Genomic DNA, 24,165 nt, shown 5'->3' on the forward strand with positions numbered 1-24,165 from the left:
AGCCCGACGCGGGGCTCGAACTCACGGACCGCGAGATCGTGACCTGGCTGAAGTCGGACGCTTAACCGACTGCGCCACCCAGGCGCCCCGATTATAAAACCATTTAACATTGATTTCCTAAACCCTAGCCATTCTGAGGAAAATATGATATTGCAAAATATATTTGCTGCCTATATGACTATAAACTATTTCCTCTTATATAATAGGGCATATTGTTTAAGTTTCAGTTTTATTAAAATAATCATCTAGCTTTAATAAGTTATTCTGTCAAAAAATAAGAGCACTTATTCTTATTTTTTAATACTATCTTCAATGAGTGGTCATGTCATCCAATGAAACAAGCATGGACTTTGGAGATAATAGCTAATATTGTCAATATAAGACATCTAAAAATGAATACATACATCATGTGTACATACAACCAGAGTTAGGAAAGCCATGCCTCACTTTACAATCAAACTGTAAAATTGTGACTCAATGGCTATTTTGTGTTGTGTTATTTCCCAGGAATACAGTTGTCATAATTCAGTTGTAACTTCTGGGGCTGCAGGAGGAACACGGAGAACTAGTCAAAGAGCAAGCACTGATTATCACATTAGGTAAAAGAAAAACACAAGTAAAACTGTCTACTATACTATTACTTACAAAGGAATTTCTACTGGGAGAGTATATATTATTTGATTACTGTAAGTAGGAACAACATCAAATGGTAGGACAGAGACCAAGCTATGTATCAGCTCTTGGAGCAAAATCTCCAATTAAGATGGAAAAGTTTGTGTTCCAAAAACTCCCCTTGGCTTTATTTGTATTCATCTGCTAGCTATAATGTTGCGTTTCTGAATCTGGTTTGTCCTGTTTCCAGACATATGAAAGTTGCGTCCACAGATGATTGCTGGCATGTAAGAAGAAATCTAGCTTAGAGCAGGGACATGAAATTGCCCGAGACCAGTGTTCTCAAACTTTTTGGTCTTAGGATCCTTTTATACTCTTAAAAATTATAGAAGACTCAAAATTAGCTGTTGTTTATATGTGTTCCTTAGAAACTAAAACTGACAACTGTTTAAAATATTTATTGATTCATTTAAAAATAATAACCCTCTTAAGTATAAACATAGCACATAAATATTTTCTGAAAAAACAAAAAAAAACAAAAACCCTCTATTTTCCCAGAAAAGGCTTAGGGCATTATCTTATGTTTTGCAAATCTCTTTTAGCCTGGCTTAATTGTTACAGTCAAATTCTAATATTTCCTTCTACATTTAATCTGTTGCTACATCACATATTATGTAACCTCTGGAAAACTCCACTGTACAAGGGGCCAGGAGTATGGGTTGGGGGGCGACTGAGTGAACCAGGCAGCTAGAGTCTTAGTATTATTATCAAAATAATTTTCACCTCTGGAACCCTCTGAGATCTCAAGGGGCCCCAGGGAATACTAGAAAACACCTTGAAAACCACTACCTTAAACTAGTTACATCAATGGTTTTCAACAAATTTTTCATTGTAACACATAATTTTCCCATGTGTGTTTTCATGGATGTCTTTAGATATTAACTAAACAAAATGAGTATTTTTATTATTAAACAAAGCAAATAACATAAAACAACTTTGAGTTTTGGGGCAATACTATGGGAAAGTAGGGGTGCCTGGTATTCATAAAAGTATTTTCTGCGCTCGTGGGAAACAGATAATGCATTAGGAATAATGAGCACTTCCTAACAGTCTGTTGCAACTCCTTTACCTCTGATTCAATGAAGCAAAATAGAATGCTAGTGACAGTAATATTATTACAGAGATACCCTGTATCTGTTAGGCTCTGATTTATTTCTTTAAATCACTTGAAAGTTTGGGTATTTTAACAAATACTGGAAACCAGTCACTTTCAAAACATTTCTGACCATGGTAAGAGGTGCTGTACTCTATTATTCATAGATAGAAACCCACCACTATCTTTCAGGTGGCTGGTGGAAACTGGGTGAATAGTATTGTACACATCCAATTCTCTTTATATGCAATTGCTGACAAATAACAAGTTTGTATTCATTTACATATTATTTGAGATATAAATGTGTATGCACATATTCATTCCTTCAACATATATTTAGAGAGAGTTTCTCTAATGTGTCAGGCTCTATTTTTGGCAGTTGGGATACAAAAGAAAACACAAATTCCTGCCCTGGAGAAATTTATGTTCTAGTGTGCAGAGACACACAATAAAGATGAGTAAGCCAACTAAATCATACTTTAAGTATTAGAAGGAAAAAAAGTAAAGGAGGAGAATAAGAAATACTGGGAATAGGGGGTGCATTGATTTAAAATAGGACAAATAAGAGAGAGGCAAACCATAAGAGACTCTTAAATATAGAGAACAAACTAAGGGTTGAGGGGAGTAGAGGCTGGGTTAAATGGGTGATGGGCATTAAGGAGGGCACTTGTTGGGATGAGCACTGGGTGTTATACGTAAGTGACGAATCACTGGGTTCTACTCCTGAAGCCAAGACTACAATGTACGTTAACTGTTTTGAGAATAAAAAAAATAAAATACGGTGGCAAGTAGAGGAGTGACTGAAAGGATGGCTTTGGGGAACAGAGAGAGGAAGGAGCACAAACGGGGGAGGGCTAGAGAGAGAGGGAGACACAGAATCCGAAGCAGGCTATAGGCTCTGAGCTGTCAGCACAGAGCCCGACGCGGGGATCGAACTCACGGACTGCGAGATCATGACCGAAGTCGGCCGCTTAACCGGCTGAGCCACCCAGCCGCCCCTAGTTTTAGATTCTTATGCTGCTTAATCTCTCCCTCCAGCTCCCCTATGCTCTAGTCTAAGAAAAATGGGTCCAAAAGGAAATTAAGATCTATTTTTTCTGATTAAATTGCTCAACCCTTCAGACGGTGAATAAAATAGAACATCTTAGAAGGCCCTTTTTGTTGTTGTTATTGTTAAGAGAACAAGTAGTACTTTGCCAAATACTCTATACCCCCAAATCCAGCTAGGCGCTCAACCGCTTCTGCTGGATCTCGCAGCGGGGTTTCAGAAAAGCACCACCTGCTGGTCCTACATGCGTCTTACTTCCTCGGCGCCAAACTCTCTCGTGGGCCTGCATTCTTTCATCTTCAGCACCTAATTACAAGTAAAGTACAATACAAAGCAGTTAGAACGGCCAGGGCAGTGAAACTACAGGTCTCCAAAGGCAAGAAAAAGCAGGTATCTAACAGCTCGCTCCACGGTTGGGTCGTGGGGAACAGGACGCAGAGGGGGTTGGCACAGGCTCCCCGGTGCAAGGCGCTACTTCCGCCCCGCGCGGCCCCGCCCCCGCGACGCGACGGGAGGTCACGTGACAGCCGCGCGCGTTCCCGGCCGCTGCGGGCTCCGAGGCCGAAGAGAAAAGACTGCGAGACGGCCGCGGTTGTGGCTAGAGAGGTGGGAGTCGGGGTGAAGTCCTGGCGGGGAAGGGTGAAATCAGCCATTCCGGGATCCTAACCCGAGGAAAGGCATAAAGGCTTGCGGCGTCACCTCCAGCCGTGACGCTGTCCTGGTCGGCCCTTCGCTCCGGGCCTGAGAGGGGCGGCGGCGGCGGGGTCAGGGGCCGGTACGTAGGTGGACGCCCTTGGGCCAGCGCGGCCGCGGGTCTCTGCACCCAGGCGGGATGGAGCAGTTCAGCCTTTCCCGCCGCCCCCACCTTGGCTGCTGTCACAGGCAAGAAGACTGTGACGGGCGCTGCGTAGTCCGCGGCCGTCGCAGCGCCTGCCCAGGGCGACGGCCCAGAGCTGGTCACGGTCCGGGTGCGAGAGGCGGAGCAGCGGCCATTACTGCGCAGCCTCTTCCGCCGGGGTCCTCTTCTCCGCCTTTGGTGGCAGCCAGGTTTCTCTTCTCTCCCCTTGGCGGTGGTGTCAGGCCTCTACGGGGGGACTTTTTGGCCTCAAGATTTAGGGGCGGCGATGGTTTGAAGGGTTTCCTGCTCCCTGTTTCCCGTGTGGAGGCCTCTACCCTGGCCCTGGGTCAGATCGCAGCCAGGGCGTAGAGTCCCTGCATTTTGTCTTTTTCCGGAGTGTGTTTTGCGGCTTCCTTCTCTTCCCTCTCTCCTCCTCCTGCTCAGTGTCTGGGTCTTGCCTAATAGGAAGAGCATTCCCTCCACCTTGCCTTGGTTAAACCCAGCGCTGCATAGTTTTCGTTGTTTTGATGGTTATTAAAGCATCAGAACAATGAAGAGATCTCTTGATACCCGTGAAGCCAAAACAACAACAACAACAACAACAACAACAGAAAACCTCAGAGCATCTTAAAAGCGGAGGCTGTTGGCTTTGTTCTGGTTGGTGGGTGCGTGTTCTCTATCCCCCAACCCGTCTAAGAGTAGGGGTCTTCCATTGTTGTCGCTATTTTATTTGCCGTAGGCGTCTAGAGAAGGTTGCAAAATTGTTTTCAGTTTACACATACATTTTGGCAACTAGCGCTTTCTCTTGTTAACCATTTCGTATATGTTTTTTTTCCCTTCCCTGCGTGCCATTTTAGTGACACTCTTCAAGTTTCGAAAGTACTTACATGTTGTTTAAATAATATTTTTGTAATATTGGAACAGGGTGGAATTGACGGAAGAAGAAAGCCAAGAAATGATAGAAAAAGCGTTGTCTTTGTAGCTTGACATTTCAGGTGCATCGCCACACTCCTTCCCCTCCAGTGTGTGTACTTTTTAAATAGGATGTGAAAGTATAACATTGGCATTGAAAGCAGTGTATAATTACAGAAATTGGAGGAGTTAGGATTTTTTGTCTTTTGAGCAAATGAATCTATATTTAGACTCTTAAAAAGACGTGGAATATAGGACACCTGAAGAAAATGACTCGCAGAAATAACAGGACTTGTAATGTTGGCTTTGCTGTTTTCATGACCAGCAAATATTTTCTTGAGTGTCCGAGTTTCTAAAAACACATGAAAACAGGTCAAGTAATTCTCTTTTTAAAGAGAAAACCAGGAAAGTGAAAGCCATACTAGAAATAGATTTTGGATGTGTTTGTTTTTGCCTTGTGTATCTTAAACTGGAGCATTTTGTTAAGCCTGCTCTTTGATTTAGAATTTATGTTTCAAATGGGCCAATATTAGTTGTGGGCAAAATGAAAATAATAGTAAACATTTGAAGGTTTTTGTTATTTACTGGTTGTTAAAAACTTGGTAGATTATAATAACCAAGGAAACTATCTTTCCAAATAGCTGGTCATTATTAGAAGGAAGAAAAATGAAATGGCGTTTTTTTCTTTTAGGAGACAAGTATTAACTGGTAAGGTATTTTGTTTCAGTTTCCACCAATTTGAGTGGTCAGAAGAATAGGAAAGATTTTTTTTAAAGGATCCAGAAATTATTTTTTGACTGAGTATAAAAGAAAAAGCTTGTATTCCTTGTTTGTTTGTTTGTTTGTTTGTTTGCAAATACTCATGTATTTAGAGAATAATATTTTATGTATTAGCACTTGACTAGCATGAAATGCCTTGACACACTGTCAGGTGGATATTTGAATTTTTTTTTTCCAGTGTCAGTAACAGAGGGTGCTGACCCTTCTTTCCATTCCCCCTGCTTGGTACCTGGTTGTGTCTAAGGAACCTGCATGTGTGAAACAACAGGCTGGATTAGGAATAATCTTTGTGGGTATGAAAACCATTATATTAACATTCCACTGCAGCCACCTGTGCTTATTTATGGACTATTGAGTGTGGCTTATTACCTTTTGGATTAATTAAAATAAAACCCGTTAAATGCCTGTTAATTATTTAGAATTACAAAAAAAAAAGATTAGGGAGAAATAACTAAAACAATGGAGTTATGACTTGACCAAGGTCACACGTATAATTAGCAACAGTGCCTTTCTCATTTACAAAATGGCTGCAGGCTATGAAGCTTCTGTTTGATAAGATTAAACGAACATATTTGTTCACATTCATATTTCATGTTTTGTTTAAATTAAAATGCAAAGCTCACACTTGGTTGGGGAGGAATATAAAAATTGAATGCTTGACTGTGAAGATTGTGAAGGTCATAGGTTGCCATACAGAGATGTTTTAAGGGAAGTGCTTAACAATAAGGGAAATGATTCTTTAAAATAGTGTAGAGTCAAGTATTAGCCCCCATTTGGTTGAAATGAGTTTTGACTGAAGACTTTTGTTTCCCAGTATGACCTGTGCTTTCTGTAAGCTCAGTTTTAGCAGGCCGATGAGAGGGAAAGCTAAAAATGGAAACATTAGGGCATTTAGTTAGCTCTCTCAATTTGAGACTTAAATATGAAGATGTAGCTGCTAAATTTCCACACTATTCCTTCTTTACTGGTTTTTGCTTTTCCTTGCTTTTTTTAAATTTGTATACCAAAAGTTGGGAGGTTTGAAGTATTTTTTTCTGTCACTGTTAGTTTTTATATAGAACATTTCCTGTCTTGTGTATTTTGCATAAAAAGGAGTAAAAATATTTTATTAAACATTAGCTCTTAGTAATTGGAAAAATACGGGAAGTCTTCAAATCTTTGGTTAAAATACCAAATACAGTTAATGTGCTTATCTTTTTCTTTGATTAGTTATTTAAAAAGACAGTCATTTATTTGAATCTATCATGTGGGGAAAAAAATGTGTTTTTTTGACTTTGTGACTGACTTGAGAAAATGGAATTGTAATCCTAAAATATTTTCAGAGAAGATAACCGCATATGCAAATAAGGAGTGTGAATTTGTTGAGTGGTCACAAATTATAAATAGTATGGTATTACTTCATTTTCAGTTATACTTATTTACTAGCTGGTTGAGTGGGTAAATAATTTAAATTCACTGACAATCCTAAATTCTTACATATTTTTAAATTTAGTGTGTCACCTTTTTTTTCCAGAATTGTTAAGAGATGGGAATATGTAACATAGTTTCAAATCTTTTCTTTCTTTATGTTTCCTTCCTAATAATTCTTTTCTGTATAAATTTTCACCTAGAGAAAGAACCTTAACCCATTAACTAATTGGTATTTGCATATTAGAATACTGTGGTAAATTTTATTGTAGTGATTCATAAATCATATTGAGTTTGGCATATAATTTACAAATCATTCATTGCAGTGAGATTTACGTAGGTTTGAATTATTTATGTTTGCCAAATTAATTCTGGCGTATAGTTAGAATTACACTATTCAATCTTACATGTTTAACTGAAAGTAAAATCCTCCCCCGCCCCTCATTTTAAAAAAGTCTTTGGTTTCAAATGTAGAAGTTTTCTGAGGACTACTACACATGACTATTCTGAATATTACATGCTATGCCCTATGTTGTGCCCATTTGGCATTATAATTCTGAGGTTATAGTGGATGGATCAGTTTGGCAGAATTATTGTCACTGAAACAGTCAATTTTGATTACAACAAACTATGCAATTTTCTTTTTTATCTGTACCAGCAGAGGTGTGGGTAAACTAATATGGAGTTATTTTCTTTATTCAACGATTCTGATAGTAAATTGCCAGTTTTGTATTTTTAAAAATTGTTAATATGCAAAACATTCTAAATCGGCATTGCCTAGTTATGGTACCCACTAGCCCCATGGAGCTGTTGAGCACTAGATACATGGTTAGTTTGAGTTGTGCTAGAATTTTAAAATATGCACCAAATTACAAAGAATATACACACACATAACAATGTAAAAAACATGGATAACTTCTTTATATTGAATACATGTGGAAATGGTAATGTTTTAAATATATTGAGTTAAATAAAATATATTATTTAAATGAATTTTATCTGTTTCCTTTTTCTGTCCTTAATGTAGCTAATAGAAAATTTGTAATCACACAAATGTGGCTTGCATCATATTGTTATCTAACAGCATTATCTAATGCTATTCTAGACCTTTTCTCTGAGATATAGTACACTGAAGAAAAGATTTTTTTAAAGGTACCCTTGGGAATGAATTGCAGCTCCCCAGTATTGATAGCTTTGTGGTTTGGGATTAATCCTTATGGGCTTGGGTTTCCTCATGTATAAAATGTGTATAGTCCTATCTCACAGTTGTTTTGAGGATATCTAGAGCTTCATGAACTTTAGTATGCATATGAGCCACCTGGAGATCTGATTCTGTAGGTATGGAATGGGGCTCCAGATTTTTCATTTTAAGGGACTCCCAGGTAAATGCTAGTATAGTTGGTTGGGAACACAGTTTGCATAACTAGGATCTAGAATACTACATAGATTTTAGTTTATTTTCCTTCTCCCAAGCATTATTATCCATTTAGAGTCCACCTGGAAAATTATCCATGGGATATAGGAATTGGAAAAGTCACTGTAGCTTGCAAGATTTACTTAAACCGGTTTTATTCTTGGGTTTTTATCTGCATTCTGGAGATTCATTGACAGTGAACAAAGCCTAGGTAAACGGTGTGCTTGGCAAAAGATATAAAGATGATTCTAATCTTAAATTTGTAAATGTAACTTCCTGTGTTATGTTTTAAGTTCTTGAAAGAAATGATTAGAACTTGGGTATCTTTATATTTTTTGTGGCTGGATGCCTTGTTCACAGAATTGAAATGTTGTGTTATGTGAATTAATTTAGTTTTTCAATATTTTATTTCTCTCAGTGGTTATTTTAGGAAGTTTTTCCTTCATCCAAGAAATAATCACTTCAAGTCAACAAAAACTGATTGGCAGATTACTAGCCATTCAGAGATAGAAAACAGTCTTTATCATTAGGGGGCTCATGGTTTAATAGAACAGTCGAAAGCAAACAAATAATTTCAGTGTATATATGATAAGTTTGGTAATAGAAGGATGTACAAAATATCATGGAGGGAACCATTTTGGGGACGTAGTCAGAAAAAATGGTAGTAGCATTCATAAGCTATAAAAGAGATAGATTATAGCAGAGGAGGAAGTACACAACTACAAAGGGAGGTTTAGAGAAGTGCGAATAATTTGGTGTAACTATATTATTAATCTGTGAGAGTGGTGGTGAGAGAGAAGACTAGAGAGAGATTGAGGTTTCAGGTCATTAAAGCCTTTGAATGCTGTTCTTAGGAGCTTTGCCTTTATGGTATAGGCTGGAGAGCTAGTATAGGGTTTTGTGTATGGGAGGCCCATTTTGCCTTTTTAGTATATCATTCAGAGGCTTAGTGAATACATTTGAGGGGTTTTACTGAAGCAAAATAATCAGGCTGAACAGTCGTTCAAGTAAGAGATGATATATGTCTAAACCAGGGCACTAGCAATGGCAATAGAGTAGAGGATTCCGAAGGTGTTTGGGATAGAAGTTGACAGAATTTGGTGCAGTTAGTTGGATAGAGGATGAGGAAAAGAATTTTCTGGGTTTTTTTTCTCCCATCAGCATTTGTTGGTTAAAGCATGGAAGCTGAGATGTCACTTTAAGATTCATTCAGAAAAGGGGTTTGTAGAGAATGTGCAGATGAGAGATGTGAGAGAGCCAAGGATTCTGTTAATAAGTTAAAACGGTGGAGCTCCAGAATGGGCAGGAAAGGAATTGAGACTGGCACCTGGATAAAGAAAAGGAGGCTGGCAAGAAACTGGAGGTCCTTGTGAAATTAAAGAACAGGTGTGGGAATGAGAGCATAAGTTAGCTGGGAACACGTGAGTTTGTGATCCAAGAGTGAGATTAAGATTTTAGAGAGGCAGCAGTTTAGGTGGCATCCAGTTCCAAATGTTACACATCATACTTCGTTGCTGGAGGGACAAGGAGGTGAAGTTCATTGAATGTAAGATTTTAGGATTTGAAAACAGAACAGTGTTTCTCACTGTTCTACCTGTATTCGAGGCACTACCTGCATCACTGTCACTTGACATGGGATTCTTGGGCTTAAACCCTTCCATGTCTACTGGCAAAGAGGATGATAAACGGTGAAAATTAAGTCAATGCCTTAAAGGTTAAGGAGAACTGCTGTTAGGGGATTGTATAGTCAGTGGTAGAGACTTCAAAGAGATAATGTTTTCATTAAGAGTGATGATGTTAGAATGTTAGAATGTTTCTTCCTGTCCTGTGTGTGCAAATGGGCAGTTTCTGTTTTTAGTAGCCTGCAAGAGAGACACGGAGTCTCCTGTGGTACCATGAAAGTTGTAGGCACCTAGAAAGTAAAGTGAAAGGGTTGGGGGGTAGGAGTGGTGATCAGGACAATGGAGTCCATTTAATGTAAAGACTCAGTTTCCAAAGTCTGTAAAACAAAAAGTCAGGTAATTTAGGAACTCTTTTTTTAACAGTTGAAAATCCTCTGGTTCTGAAAAGATTATTGTTTGTTCTGTTAAACATTTGGTGGGACAAGCTGGCTTGTATTTAAAGGCTATGTATTAAAAATATTTGTCTTCAAACACTTAAACTCCTCTGTACTATGAAAGGCACATGGAACTGAAAGAATTCAATTCTTTATTGTGAGGTTTGGCCTAACTCTTTCGTCATCATGTATACTTGATTCTGAGTTCTGTGTAGTATGATGTGCCTCCTGCACTGGGTATTGTGAAGTGGAATGAGCACTTACTAAATGAGAAGAAAGAGGATTAATAGCTGAGATGATGTTTTGTTTGTTTCTTCTGGATTCCCTGCATAAGTTTGGCTTAATGTTTGTAAAGTTGGATATACGTAGAAGCAGCAGGAGGTCCTGGTTAATGTGATGGCCTAGTCTTTTCACACATGACTTCCTTGGAAAAGGCAATGGCTATGGATAAATTCCATATGGACTTTTTTGTCCATATAGAACTTGTCTCCCTTTAAAAATTTTTTTATTGTGGTAAAATATAAATAACGTATACAAGTCAGTACACTTTTTTTTTTTTTAATTTTTTTTTAATGTTTTTTATTTATTTTTGGGACAGAGAGAGACAGAGCATGAACGGGGGAGGGGCAGAGAGAGAGGGAGACACAGAATCGGAAACAGGCTCCAGGCTCCGAGCCATCAGCCCAGAGCCTGACGCGGGGCTCGAACTCACGGACCGCGAGATCGTGACCTGGCTGAAGTCGGACGCTTAACCGACTGCGCCACCCAGGCGCCCCCAAGTCAGTACACTTTTAAGTGTACAAGTCAGTGCCATTAATTACATTTACAGTTGTACAACATGACCACTGTATATTTCCACAACTTTGTCATCATTTCAAACAAATTCTGTATCTATTAAGCAATAACTCTCCCATTTGTAGCCCCTGGTAACTTCTCTACTTTCTGTGTCTAATTTCAATATTTCATGTTAGTGGAATGACAGCATTTGTCCTTTTGTGTCTGGCTTATTTCACTTAACATAATATTTTCAAGGCTTATCCATATTATAGTATGTATGAGAACTTCATTTCTTTCTGTAGTTGAATAATATTCCATTGTATTTGTACCACATTTTGTTTATCCATTCTTCTGTTGTTGGGCACTTGGGTTGTGTCCAGCTTTTGACTTTTGTGAATAATTCTGCAGTGAACGTTGGTGTACAAGTATGTGTTTCAGTCCCTGTTTTCAATTATTTGGGGTATATACCTGGGAGTAGAATTGCTGAATTATATGGTAATTCTGTTATATGGCAAAACTTTTTTGAGGAACCAGCAAACTTCACAGTGGCTCCACTATTTCCCATTCCCATCAACAGTGTACAAGGGTTCCAGTTTCTTCATATTCTCACCAATGTTTATTATTTCCTTTTTTTTAAATTTGTAGCCATCCTAATGCATGTGAAGTGGCAATACTTGTGGTTTTGATTTACATTTCCCTAATAACTAATAATGCTGAGCATCTTTTCATGTATTTGTTGGCCATTTCGATATCTTCTTTGATGAAATGTCTGTTCAAGTCTTTTGTCCATTAAAAATATTTTTTTCTTTGTTGAGTTGTAGGCATTTTTTTTTTATATATTGTGGATATTAAACCCTTATCAGTATATGATTTGTAAAGATTCTCTCCCATTCTGTAGGTTGAATTTTAACTTGCTTGACAATGTCCTTGTATGCCCCAAAGTTTTAATTTTGATGAAGTCCACAATTTATCTTTCATTTATGTATGTGTTTTTTTTATTGCTCATGCTTTTGGTGTCATTCATATCTAGGAATCCATTATCAAACCCCAGGTCATAGATATATATCACTCTATTTTCTTCTAAGGGTTGTATGGTTTCACCTCGTATATTTAGATTGTTGGTCCATTTTGAGTCAGTTTGTGTATATGGTGTGAAGTAGGGGTCCAACTTCCTTCTTTTGCATGTGGTAAATCACTTGTCCTAGTATTTGTTAAAGAGACCGTTCTTTCCCCCTTGAATGGACTTGGCACCTCTTTAAAAATCAGTTAGGCATAGGTGTGCCTGGGTGGCTCAGTCAGTTAAGGGTCTGACTTCAGCTCAGGTCATGATCTCACAGTCTGAGTTTGAGCCCCACATCAGGCTCTGTGCTGACAGCTCAGAGCCTGGAGCCTGCTTCAGATTCTGTGTCTCCCTCTCTCTGCATCTCCCCTGTTCACATTCTTATCTCTCTGTCTCTGTCTCTCTCAAAAATAAACATTAAAAAAAATTTTTTTAAAAAATCAATTAGCCATAGAAGTATGAATTTGTTCTGGACTGTCTCTTCTATTGGCATATTTGCCTTGTTCTTATGCCAATACCACATGGACTTTGTTACTGTTAGCTTTGTAATAAGTTTTGAAATTGGCATGTGTGATTTCTCCAACTTTGTTCTTTTTTAAGATTGTTTTGGGTTATTTTAGGCCTCTCACAATTTCATATAAATTTGAGGATTGGCTTTTCCATTTCTGCAAAAAAGGCTGTTCGAATTGCCATAAGAATTATGTTGAATCTCTGGGCACCTGGGTGGCTCAGTCAGTTAAGTGTCCAACTTTGGCTCAGGTCATGATCTCACAGTCTGTGAGTTCAAGCCCCACATCAGGCTCTGTGCTAACAGCTCAGAAGAGCCTGGAGCTTGCTTTCGATTCTGTGTCTCCCTCTCTGCACCTCCCCTGCTTGCTTGCACACACGTTCCCCACCCCCCAAAACTAAATATTTTTTAAAATTAAAAAAAAAAAAAAAGAACTGTGTTGAATCTATAGATCAGTTTGGGCAGTATTGTCATCTTCAATCTTCCAATCTGTTGTAGTTGTCTTTCCATTTATTTAGCTCTCCTTTAATTTCTTTCTGCAGTTTTGTAGTTTTCAGTGTACAGATCTTTCCCCTCCTTGGTTAAGTTGATGCCTAGGCATTTTATTCTTTTAGATGCTTATAAATGGAAGTCTTGAGCATTCTGTAAAATGCTTTTTTGATTTCCTTTTTGGATTGTTGACTGCTAGATACAGAAACACAGCTGACTTGTATATTGAAGTTGTAACCTGCAGCTTTGCTAAATTTTTTATTAACTCTAGTAGTTTTCTTGAGGATTCTTTGGAATTTTCTATATAGGAAATAGAAATAGTTTTACTATCTCTGCAAATAGAAATAATTTTACTTCTTCCTTACCAATTTGTTTGCCTTGCATATCTTTTTCTGGTCTTAATTGCTCTGTCTAGCACTTCCAATGCTGTGTTGAATAGCAGTGGTAAAAGCAGGCGTCCTTGTCTTGAAATTTTTTCATTTTTAAGATAAGATTTGCCACTGAATTTTGTTAAATGAAAGGATCATATGTAAGTGACTAATTTTATTGATCTTAATCTTTATAGAAGTTGATGAAATAATTTCTTTTGCAGCACAGAATGAACCCACAGTGGAAGAGAAAATACTGCAAACTGTTTGACTGCTGGTGAAGATGGTCTTTTATTTTTGTGACAGACAACTGTGGGATCTGTAGTAGAAATGTAAGTGTGGCATCGTGGTTTTTCCCAAGGATGCAGTAAATTAAATGGACTAATAAAATGCACTAAGCCAAGTATATGTCATATTTAGTTCTAATTATAAAAAAAAGAGCATTTTGTATTGACTTTTAGATATTTTATTGAGGTAACAATTTTTTTCTCATTAAATTATTGCTAATGTAGATATCCAGAAATCTCATCAGGAAAAATTTCTGTAAAAGTGAATGAAACTGAAGACAAAAGAATTTGCTTATAGCATGCTAAAAAATTTGGAAAGATCTCCAGGTCTTTTAGGTTCTACTTCTTCTTTACATAGTACAGTATAAAACCTTGGTTTGCGAGCATAATTTGTTCTGGAAACGTGTTTGTAATCCAAAGCACTTGTATATCAAAGCAACTTTCCCCATAAGAAATAATGGAAACTCAAGATGATTGGTTCCACAAGCCAAAAATATTCATATAAAAATGATCACAATACCGTAATATAATACAAAATAATAAAATACAAAATATAAAGAAAAATAAATTAACCTGCACTTACCTTTGAAAACTCCCATGTCTGGTGTGAGAGAGACAAGAGAGAGGAGGGTTATTGTGTAGGATGACTTTCACTGTCACTGATGGAATCACTGCTATCTACTGGCTCAGTGGAATCTTTTTTACAGTACAGTATTAATACACTCTTGTCATATACTGTGTTTAATGTAACTGGCAATAAGGCAACAGAGGAAAGGGTCTATATCTGCAGGCAGCCTGACCTAGAATGAGGCAAAGCATTCCTAAGCTTACTCTTGTATGGGAAAGCAAAAGGACTGTCCATAGATGTTTTGAAGTGACAAAAAATACACTAGTGCTAGTTGTGGGCACCTTCTAATGTTCTGAAAAATCACTTACTTCTGCCAAACACCACAGGCTGGGACCAAGCATGGGAGATGATCACCCACAATCCTGCCGTGAGAGAGAACTATTGGCTCAGTTGTGATCGTGTGACATTAGGCATCACGTACTAATATTGCAAGACATTGTTCATTTATAAAGATTTATTAGAAATGTTTGCTTGTCTTTTATATCTTTTTATATTTTTTATTTAATCCTGTTTATATGTTATCTGTCTATATACATATAATATTTTTTAATCTTGTAGGTCAAATATTGTAGGTGCTGGCCATCAAGGAACTAGACTATGGTCTAATAAGTGAGACATAATTTTATAATTATTAATTATAATTTATAATTATTTATTAAACAGTGAGAAAAATGCCATATTGAGGTAACAATAAAATGCTTTTGGAACTTAGAGGATTTAGTCCACCTGAAGGGCTCAGAGTAAGCACAAGAACTTTTGGCTTGGTCTTAAAGAATAAATAGAATTTTAACAAGCTGAGAAAATTAGGAAGTATTTTTCAAGCCAAGGGAATGAGGGAGGGGCACAGTTCCCCAAATATCAGGGCATCTTAGGAGAGTCAGGAAGCAATCCTGTGTGGCAAAGTGGGGTAGGGTGGGGAGAAAGAGACTTCAAAGTTAGTAAAGGGAGTGAATGTTTATTTAGTCCCTACTATTTTGCTAGGCGCTTATTGGGTATTTTACTTGGATTATTAGATTTAATCATTATGAAAAATGGTAGTAGCTCATTTACTGGTGAAGACGTAGAATTAGAGAGATGAAGTCATTTGCCATGGCTTAGCATTTTCCAAATTTCTCTGAGAATTATCTCCTGGAGCACTTGTTAAACACACAGATTTTTAGGCTTTAACTCAAATCTGTACAAACTCACCAGCTAATTCTTACTTTCACGGAAGAGTTTGAGATATGCTCTTCTAAGTTAGTGTAGTGAGAAGAAATGACGGAGCCAGGATTTTAACTAAGTCTGTTTTACTCTAAAGATTATGTCAATGTATTTGAAAGCCAGTGCTTAGGAATTTGGATTCGATTATGTAGGCAGTAGAAAACTATTGAAGATTGGAAAGAAGACTAATTTGACATGGTTGAACTGAGAAAAGATAAGGAGAAAGGATTGAAGTCTGAGAGACCTCTTGAAAGGTTAATATTTTGTACAAGCGTGTGTCCAAGAGGCCAGAATTAGGGTTATAGGCTTTGGGAATGAAGGGGACACACTTTTTTTTTTTTTTTTTTTTTTAATATACAGTGCAATGTTGTTTTCAGGAATAGATGCATCCCTTACATACAGCGCCCAGTGCTCATCACCACAAGGGCCCTCCTTAATACCCATCACCCATCTAGTCCATCTCCACCTGCCTCCCTCAGTTTGTTCTCTATCGTTGAGTCTCTTGTGGTTTATGTCCGTCTCTTCTCTCCCCCCCACTTTTCCATATGTTCATCTGTTTTGTTTACTTAAATTCCACACAGGAGTGAAATCATATGGTACGTCTTTCTCCGATTGACTTACATCACTTAGCATAATACATTCTAGCTCCAACCATGTCATTGCAAATGGCAAGATGTCATTCTTTTTGATGGCTGGGTAATACTCCATTGTATGTATATGTACACCACATCTTTATCTTTTCATCAGTTGATGGACATTTGGGCTTTCAGTAGTTTGGCTATGGTTGATAATGCTGCTGTAAGCACTGTGGTGCATGTATTCCTTCAAATCTGTATTTTTGTATACTTTGTGTAAACACCTAGTACAATTGCTGGATTGTAGGGCAGTTCTATTTTTAGTTTTTTGAGAAACCTCCATACTGTTCCCCAGAGTAGTTGCACCAGTTTGCATTTGAAGGGGACACATTCTAAATAAGTTTCTGTCATGGAGAAGTGAAGTGGCCAAGGAATAAGGGAGCATTGAGGATGGATCTAAGTTTTGTCCAAGATCGAAAACAAAGGACAAGGACGCAGGTTTAGGTGAACAGATAACTTTGGTTTTAGTCCTGTTTGATATCAGGTCCTTGGAGAATATTGAGGTAGATTTTTTGAATACAGATTGGAAATATAGTTGGAATGGTTCTGGATATTAGATTTTGAGAATCATGGTGGTATATCTATAATTTTGAAATCTTAAGTAGATTGTCTAGACATAGAATGCAATGGGGAAATGGGGCCACCCATAGAACCTTTGTGAAGAATACTGGTACTTCAGGGCAGCTGGAGAAGATAGAAAACAATGAAACAGAAAGGAGAATTGGGAGAGTGTACCATCAAGGAAATGAATAGTATAAAGTTTTAGAAAAATAGTTGCTGGTCATTATCGTTCAGTGCAATGGAATCAAATACATTGAGACCAAAAGAGACCATTAGACTAAAAGCATGGTAGTTGATTTTGAAATTTAAGGATAGAGAATATTAACCAAAATCTTGAGGGAATTGGGATGGTATTAACAGAAGTTGAGGAGTCAACTTTGAAAACAACTAACTGTACCCCAACCTGAGCCAAAAGGAATGATGACAAGGTAGAGTGAAGATAAAGATAAACTGTAAGGATTCACTCTTACCTAATTTCTTAATGATAAAGGAATCTGGGACATTTCTTAAGAGATTGGAGAAAGTTGTCTACAGTCTTTGGGAATAGGGGAAATAAAGTTGTTTTGACTGAGTAAAAAATTATTGATAGGAGGCTTGATAGTCTCTGGGAAATCAAAATAGCTAATTGTGTATGGTGCTCACAACTTTTGCACCATACATTTCACTATAAAAGTAGAAATATGCCATGAGTTTAATAGTTAACTTTTTTTAAGTCCTCTCCTTGGTTGACCCTTGTTTTAGGCAAATGTCTCCCTTGTGGCTTTTGTGGTGGTGGTGGTCTCTTTATTCCCCATCTCTCTCTGACATTTCTTAACATCTTTTGCAGGCTCTTTTGCCTCACTTGTAAATACTGAAATACTCCAAGGTTCCGTGGTTGGCCCTTTTGTCTGCTCTCCCTACAAGTTTGATTTGGGTGTTCATTCGTTTTCATGTCTTCAAGAATATATACTTTTTTTTTTTCCTAAGTAGTGATGAGTATTAGCCCATTTCTCCATTTTGTCTTAGGAATAGAATCAAAATGGATGGATGACTTTCTTTTTTGTTGGGTTTTGGGAGGTTTTTCGTTTTGTTTTTGTTTTTGTTTGTTTTGAGAGAAAGCCTGTGTGTGCATGAGCAGGAGATGAGCAGAAGGAGAGAGAATCTTACAGAACCCAAGCCTGGCACTGGACTTGCTCCCATGAACCATGAGTTCATAACCTGAGCCAAAATCAAGAGTCAGACGCTCAACTGACTGAGCCACCCAGACACCCCTGTTTTCTTTTTCTTAATGAGGCTTTAAATAAATATGGAAATATAAAAAAAAAAAATCAAGAATTTCATTGACAACTAGGGCGCCTGGGTGGCTCAGTCAGTTAAGTGTCTGACTTTGGCTCAGTTCACGATCTCACAGTTCCTGAGTTCGAGCCCCTTATCGGGCTCTGTGCTGACAGCTGAGAGCCTGGAGCCTGCTTTGGATTCTGTGTCTCCCTCTCTCTCCGCCCCTCCATCACTCATACACTCTCTCTCTCTCTCTCTCCCCCTCCCCCCTCCCTCCCCCCTCTCTCTCTGTCTCAAATAAACATTTAAAAATTTAAAAAAAGAATTTCACTGACAACTAATTTCTTTAACCTAAATTGAAAGGGATGTAAGAAGATACATATTATTTGTTCTTCCATTCTGTAGCTAATTTTAATTCTTTTTGTTACCAAAAAGTTAAGTGTAGCAATAGGACCTGATGAATTAAAAGAGGTTTTCAAAAACAGTTTTATGCTTTCATTTAATGTATTCACTTTACAATAATTTTGAATTGAACATGAATTATCCCCGTTTTACTAAGGAGAAAGCTGAAGATTCAGAAGCATAGCGTGAGTATGATTTTTTAAAAACCTCTTATAGGTACATTAGGTGCAGGTTATATTTGGCAGAATTGAAAGTAATGTACATAGACTCTTACCAAAGTGTAAGGTTGCCTGGAGCAGATAAAAGTATTCTCATTCTTTTGCCAAATGTTATTGAAATATGTGGTACTCTGTGTCTCACTACTTTGGGAAGTACTAAGATATTTTGTATTTAAGAAACACATATGAGTTGTGGAGAGCCTAACAAGATGTGGTATGCACAGTCAGTTCTTTTTAGGGGAAATAGGTGAGGAGCATTAATTGACCAGTTGAGAAGCAGGAGCTTTCACTTACAGTTTAGATTGTTAAGTTACAAGGTCTTTGAAGGTGAGAGTTTATCTCAAAATACTTTGAAGCTTCTATAAGTGCCTAACACATATGAAGAGTTCATATTTGGTAGAACTTACCATAGGTTGGGAAAAAGTTGTACTTTATGTAACTAGAGTTTCTGGTAAAGGAGTTGATTGGAAATGTAATTAAAAGTTGAAACAAAGTTTGGAAATCAGATATTTCATAGTGATCATTTCTTTCTATTGAGCTTATGTGTTGCTTCCTTTTCTATTTAAGTACGGTCTTTTCAACAACTTGCTGTCATTTTGAACCTTGCCTATTGAGGAACCAAGGACACAGAAAAGCAATAAGAGAATGGATTGTTGGACAGATAGGATGTGATGAAAGTCTAGGAGCATTGTATTTGAAGTTTTGATGAGCATAAACATTTTTACTGACTACTCTTGTAACCACTGTGCCCTTTTTTGAATGCTTGATTTTGGAAAAAAGCATAGATCCATATGGGGATAAAATTTGAAATATTCCTTGTTTAAAACACAGAATCAAATGGTAGAGATTGTCACTCATTTTAAGCAGCAGTTAATTAATGGTTGCCAATCACTGTGAGATCTTTTACCTCTATTTCTGTTTACTAACTACTGGTCTACTCCCTCTATCATTTTCTCTCCTCTTTGAAATGTCTATGGTTTCCTAGTACCATGGGATAAAATAAAATCAGATGTTTCCTTAGCAGGGCACAAAAAGATTTTCATGTTTGGCTTCTGATTACTTTTACAGCTTCATTTTACTCTTCAGTTGCTTATTTGACTCAGTGTTGTGCACATGTCTCTGCCTTTAATCTTTTCCACTGCTCTGCACTCCAGACTTTCTGGCCTATGTCCATCTTCTCATCTGCCTCTCATTATTACTTTTAATAAGTATCTAACACTTTACTGCAAGAATTAGGCCATATTGTGATTATTGCTTGCTTGCATTAATGTTTTTTATTTAACAAAGTAGGTGTGTTTCTTTAGATCCATCCAATACTCAGCATTATAAATGGACTATAATAGTTTTTAAATAAATGCTCATCTGAATAAGGCAGAAATTAACAAATTTTATGTCAGTATTTAAGCCCTATACATCCAGTTTGAAAAATGTTGTCCCTTTTTCCCCCCTCTCCTGCTTTAGGACAACAATATTCAAGTCGTTTTCTCTTGGCTTTAACATTTGTGGAGCTTTAGTGAATGAAGCTTTAGTGAACACTTAGTAAAGTGTTTTGTGGGGTCTTTTTGGAGTTTTTTTTTAGCTATTCTCACCTAATTTTTATAAACTGATTTGTAGGTAAGGAAATTTAGACTGTGGGTTTAACTGAGTGCTGAAGAGTACAAAATAAGGGAGAGGGAGACTCAGGTTTTTAGAGTTCTTATCTAGGTTGGTTTCATTGTAGAACAGTTGCCTTAATTCAAGTTATCCTTTCTCCCTTGGCCATCTGCAATTTTTCATTATAGTTTTCAGTATGCTGCTTCAGGGCTGATCTTTAAGTGTACTAACAATTTTTATACATTCCCAAGGTATACACAAGTAAATACTTTTAAAAAAAGTTTATCAATCAGATGGTTTAACTTAATGTTATTTAAAGTAAAATAAAACCCAAAAACATGTTTTATAATATGGTGTATTATATTCTTCTTTGAAAAACCTATTCGTTTCCTTAGCTAATATTTGAGTGTTCTCTATCTGCCTGGTCTTGTATGAGAATACAGAGACGAGCCAACAGTGACCTGTTTCCTACCCTTAAAAAGCCCACCTGCTTATGGGGAAGACTGACATTAACAAAATAGTCACACACATAAACGTAACATTGCAATTCTGATAAGTGCTAGGAATGAGAAATACATGCTAGTAAGCAGTTAAAAAGAAATAGGGTGATTTGACCTAGTCATGGAGGGTTTCTCAAGAGGGCTATAAGATGAGTAGTAGTTGGTCCATGGGGGATATGGGAGGCAGGAAGTGAAGAAATGTTCATACAGAGAAAAAAACCTTTTATTGGAGGGAGTAGCCATTGTGGCTAGAAGCTTGATCAAGGAGAAGTTTAATATATGAGGCTGGTGGTGGGGTGGGGACCATTGCACATAGATCCTGGCCTTTATCCTAAAATCAGCTTTTTAAGCAAAAGAGGTAAGGCTGGACCAATTACAAGGCATATTCAGTAATTTCATAAACAGTGTTTACTGGGTGGCGAGGGAAGGGTAGAAATGTATAGTAGATGGATTCAGGAGATGCTTAGGATAAAATTGATAAGACCTGCTGATGTTTTGGATGAGAAGACCTGGCGAAGGGCAGTTTGAATGATGAATTTCTGGCTTAAAAAAGCAGATGAATAATGGTGTCATCAGGAGTGGGGAGCTTTTAGGGAGTAAATAAGCAAGGAACAGATCATGTGTTCAGGGGTTTTTTGCCCTCAAAACATCCAGGAAGAATTCTAAAATAGACAATTAGAAATCTAGATCTAGGGCTGAAAGGAGACCTGGGCTGGTGATACCAATTACTGAGTCATTTGTTTATAAGTAACTGTTGAAGCCATGGGTGTAGATGAGATCATCTTGAACGAGTAAGCAAGAGCATATTGTTTAGAAAAAGGCAACAAGGAAAGGCCATCACAAGAAGAGTGCTTCATGGAGGGGAAATGAAATGACTGGTTTACCAGTGTTTTTAAATATACAGCAGGAGTAGAGAAGTTCTAGGATTTCAGTTTTAATCTTAATTTCATATGGTCTACTTGTCAGGTACCAAAGTATGTTAATATATGGCAGCATTTGCAAAGCTACCACTTAGTAATATTGTAAAGGGCTACAAAATTGTCACCATCTGTAATTGTAATCTAAATTACTTTTAGCCACTTTCTCTGTGCTTTCTACACTGATTGGAAAAGTCAGTCTAGAATGGAATTTACATTTTTAAATCTTTGCATTTACTTATATCTATAAGTTCTGTGACTGAATAGAAATGATATATTTATTTAAAATCTATACTTTGGTTGTATTTATTTTTGGCTTAACATTTACTTGTGTGCCCCTTTGTCCCCCCCCCCCCCCCGCCCCATGCCAGTGTAAAAATTAATGACCTAACAAAATCAAAAAGTTTTTTCCTACACAAGTTAGATTTTTTTCTCTTTTATTTTGTTCCTCATTGTCTGGTATGTAGTACACATATACAGTAGGTGTTTAATAAGTGTTTTTCTGAATTGTTGAATTACAATATTAGAAGAGTTGAAACACAGTTTTAATATCACATGTATTTTCTTTCATTTTCTTAGGATGGCTGGCTGTGGTGAAATTGATCACTCAATAAACATGCTTCCTACGAACAGGAAAGCGAATGAGTCCTGTTCTAATACTGCACCTTCTCTAACTGTCCCTGAATGTGCCATTTGTCTGCAAACATGTGTTCACCCAGTCAGTCTCCCTTGTAAGCATGTTTTCTGCTATCTGTGCGTAAAGGGAGCTTCATGGCTTGGAAAGCGATGTGCCCTCTGTCGACAAGAAATTCCCGAAGATTTCCTTGACAAGCCAACCTTATTGTCACCAGAAGAACTCAAGGCAGCGAGTAGAGGAAATGGTGAATATGCATGGTATTATGAAGGAAGAAATGGGTGGTGGCAGTATGATGAGCGCACTAGTAGAGAGTTGGAAGATGCTTTTTCCAAAGGTAAAAAGAGCACTGAAATGTTAATTGCCGGGTTTCTGTATGTTGCTGATCTTGAAAATATGGTTCAATACAGGAGAAATGAACATGGACGTCGCAGGAAGATTAAGCGGGATATAATAGATATACCAAAGAAGGGAGTAGCCGGACTTAGGCTGGACTGTGACGCTAATACTGTAAACCTAGCGAGAGAGAGCTCTGCAGATGGAGCGGACAGTCTATCAGCACAGAGTGGAGCTTCTGTTCAGCCTCTAGTGTCTTCTGTAAGGCCCCTAACATCAGTAGATGGTCAGTTAACAAGCCCTGCAACACCATCCCCTGATGCAAGCACTTCTCTGGAAGACTCTTTTGCTCATTTACAACTCAGTGGAGACAGCACAGCTGAAAGGAGTCATAGGGGGGAAGGAGAAGATCATGAATCACCATCTTCAGGCAGGGTACCAGCACCAGATACCTCCATTGAAGAAACTGAATCAGATGCCAGTAGTGATAGTGAGGATGTATCTGCGCTTGTTGCACAACACTCCTTGACCCAACAGAGACTTTTGGTTCCTAATGCAAACCACACAGTATCTGATCGATCAGGAACTGATCTGTCAGCAGCAGGGGGTGGAACAGTGAGTGCTGGTGTCAGATCTAGAAGGCCTGATGGACAGTGCACAGTAACTGAAGTTTAAATAAAAAACTCTTCAAGGTTAAAATGGTTATCTGTAAATTTATGCCCACATAACATTATACTCATCCCTAGTAGTGCATTTTGGGAGTTGGGGTGGGAAGGGGTATGGGGAGGACAGACCTGTAATAAAAATGTTTAACATGTCTCTGTTGAGGAATTTATTTAATATAAGGAACTCGGGCGTTAATAGTTGAGAGTTGTTTAGTAATAACCCAGTTTTTTTGAGGTCTGTTTTATAGGTTTTTAAAATTTCTTCAGTTCTTTTGGCCAGTGTGTGTGTATTATCTGTGCATTAACAGTCCTCATCTTATTCTTGCATTGTGTCTTATTTTCCTGCATGGATTGACGTAAAACCATGACTAAAATTTGGCACCTATGAGATGTCTGGTATCAGTATGAACAGGAAGCTTAATTAATATGAAAATAGATGTGAATTTGGAATTTTAAAATAGATGAATAACAACTATTAAATAGTAAAGTTACTGAAATGGAAATGTAAAGAAAACAGTTAATAACTTATGTTTCAGAATCTTGTAACATACTTCATGGCGTTTCCCATAGGCTTTGCTGTCTAGTCCTTGTAGTTTGAGGTTCCTCTTGATCTGCATTTTTCTTTTTGATTACAGAATTTATAATTTAATAAATACTAGAGTTTATCAAAAATAATTTGTCTGTTGTTTGAGTCTGGAAAGAGGATGGAAACATTTTGACATTAGTGGCCAAAGGTTAATAAACAGGTGATGGTTTGGAGTGGTGGTATTCAGCTTAGTCACCTGCTTGAAGTTTGATTTATTCTATTCATAAAGAATAATTAAACAGAATCTACAAGCAATTGCACGGTATAAGTGTGTATGGAATTAAATCTAACAGCCCGTGAGACTTAAATTTCTTACATAACTGG

General features: G+C 37.6%; 1 protein-coding gene and 1 long non-coding RNA gene across 7 annotated transcripts; one reads left to right on the plus strand and one right to left on the minus strand.

Annotated features, from left to right (window-relative positions):
- Window positions 1-1,722: 1,722 nt before the first annotated feature.
- Window positions 1,723-3,566, minus strand: LOC131514821 (uncharacterized). Its single transcript, XR_009263296.1, has 2 exons — window positions 3,481-3,566; window positions 1,723-3,119 (listed from the first exon to the last, which is right to left on the minus strand). It is a non-coding gene; the product is annotated as an uncharacterized LOC131514821 (long non-coding RNA).
- RNF146 (ring finger protein 146) lies at window positions 3,288-23,930 on the plus strand. Of its 6 annotated transcripts, none has more exons than XM_058735190.1 (3): window positions 3,288-3,419; window positions 13,647-13,754; window positions 22,200-23,930. In XM_058735190.1, coding segments are annotated over exons 2-3 (1,068 nt in total). In that variant the 5' UTR covers window positions 3,288-3,419; window positions 13,647-13,752; the 3' UTR covers window positions 23,266-23,930. The 6 variants fall into 6 exon arrangements, with proteins under 6 accessions (XP_058591173.1, XP_058591175.1, XP_058591174.1 ...); XM_058735192.1 differs by having other exon boundaries at window positions 3,309-3,419; window positions 13,652-13,754; XM_058735191.1 differs by lacking the exon at window positions 3,288-3,419 and adding an exon at window positions 3,456-3,588.
- Window positions 23,931-24,165: the final 235 nt, after the last annotated feature.

The sequence above is a fragment of the Neofelis nebulosa genome, chromosome 6 (genome assembly GCF_028018385.1).
Source record: "Neofelis nebulosa isolate mNeoNeb1 chromosome 6, mNeoNeb1.pri, whole genome shotgun sequence".
Taxonomy (NCBI): Eukaryota; Metazoa; Chordata; class Mammalia; order Carnivora; family Felidae; genus Neofelis; species Neofelis nebulosa.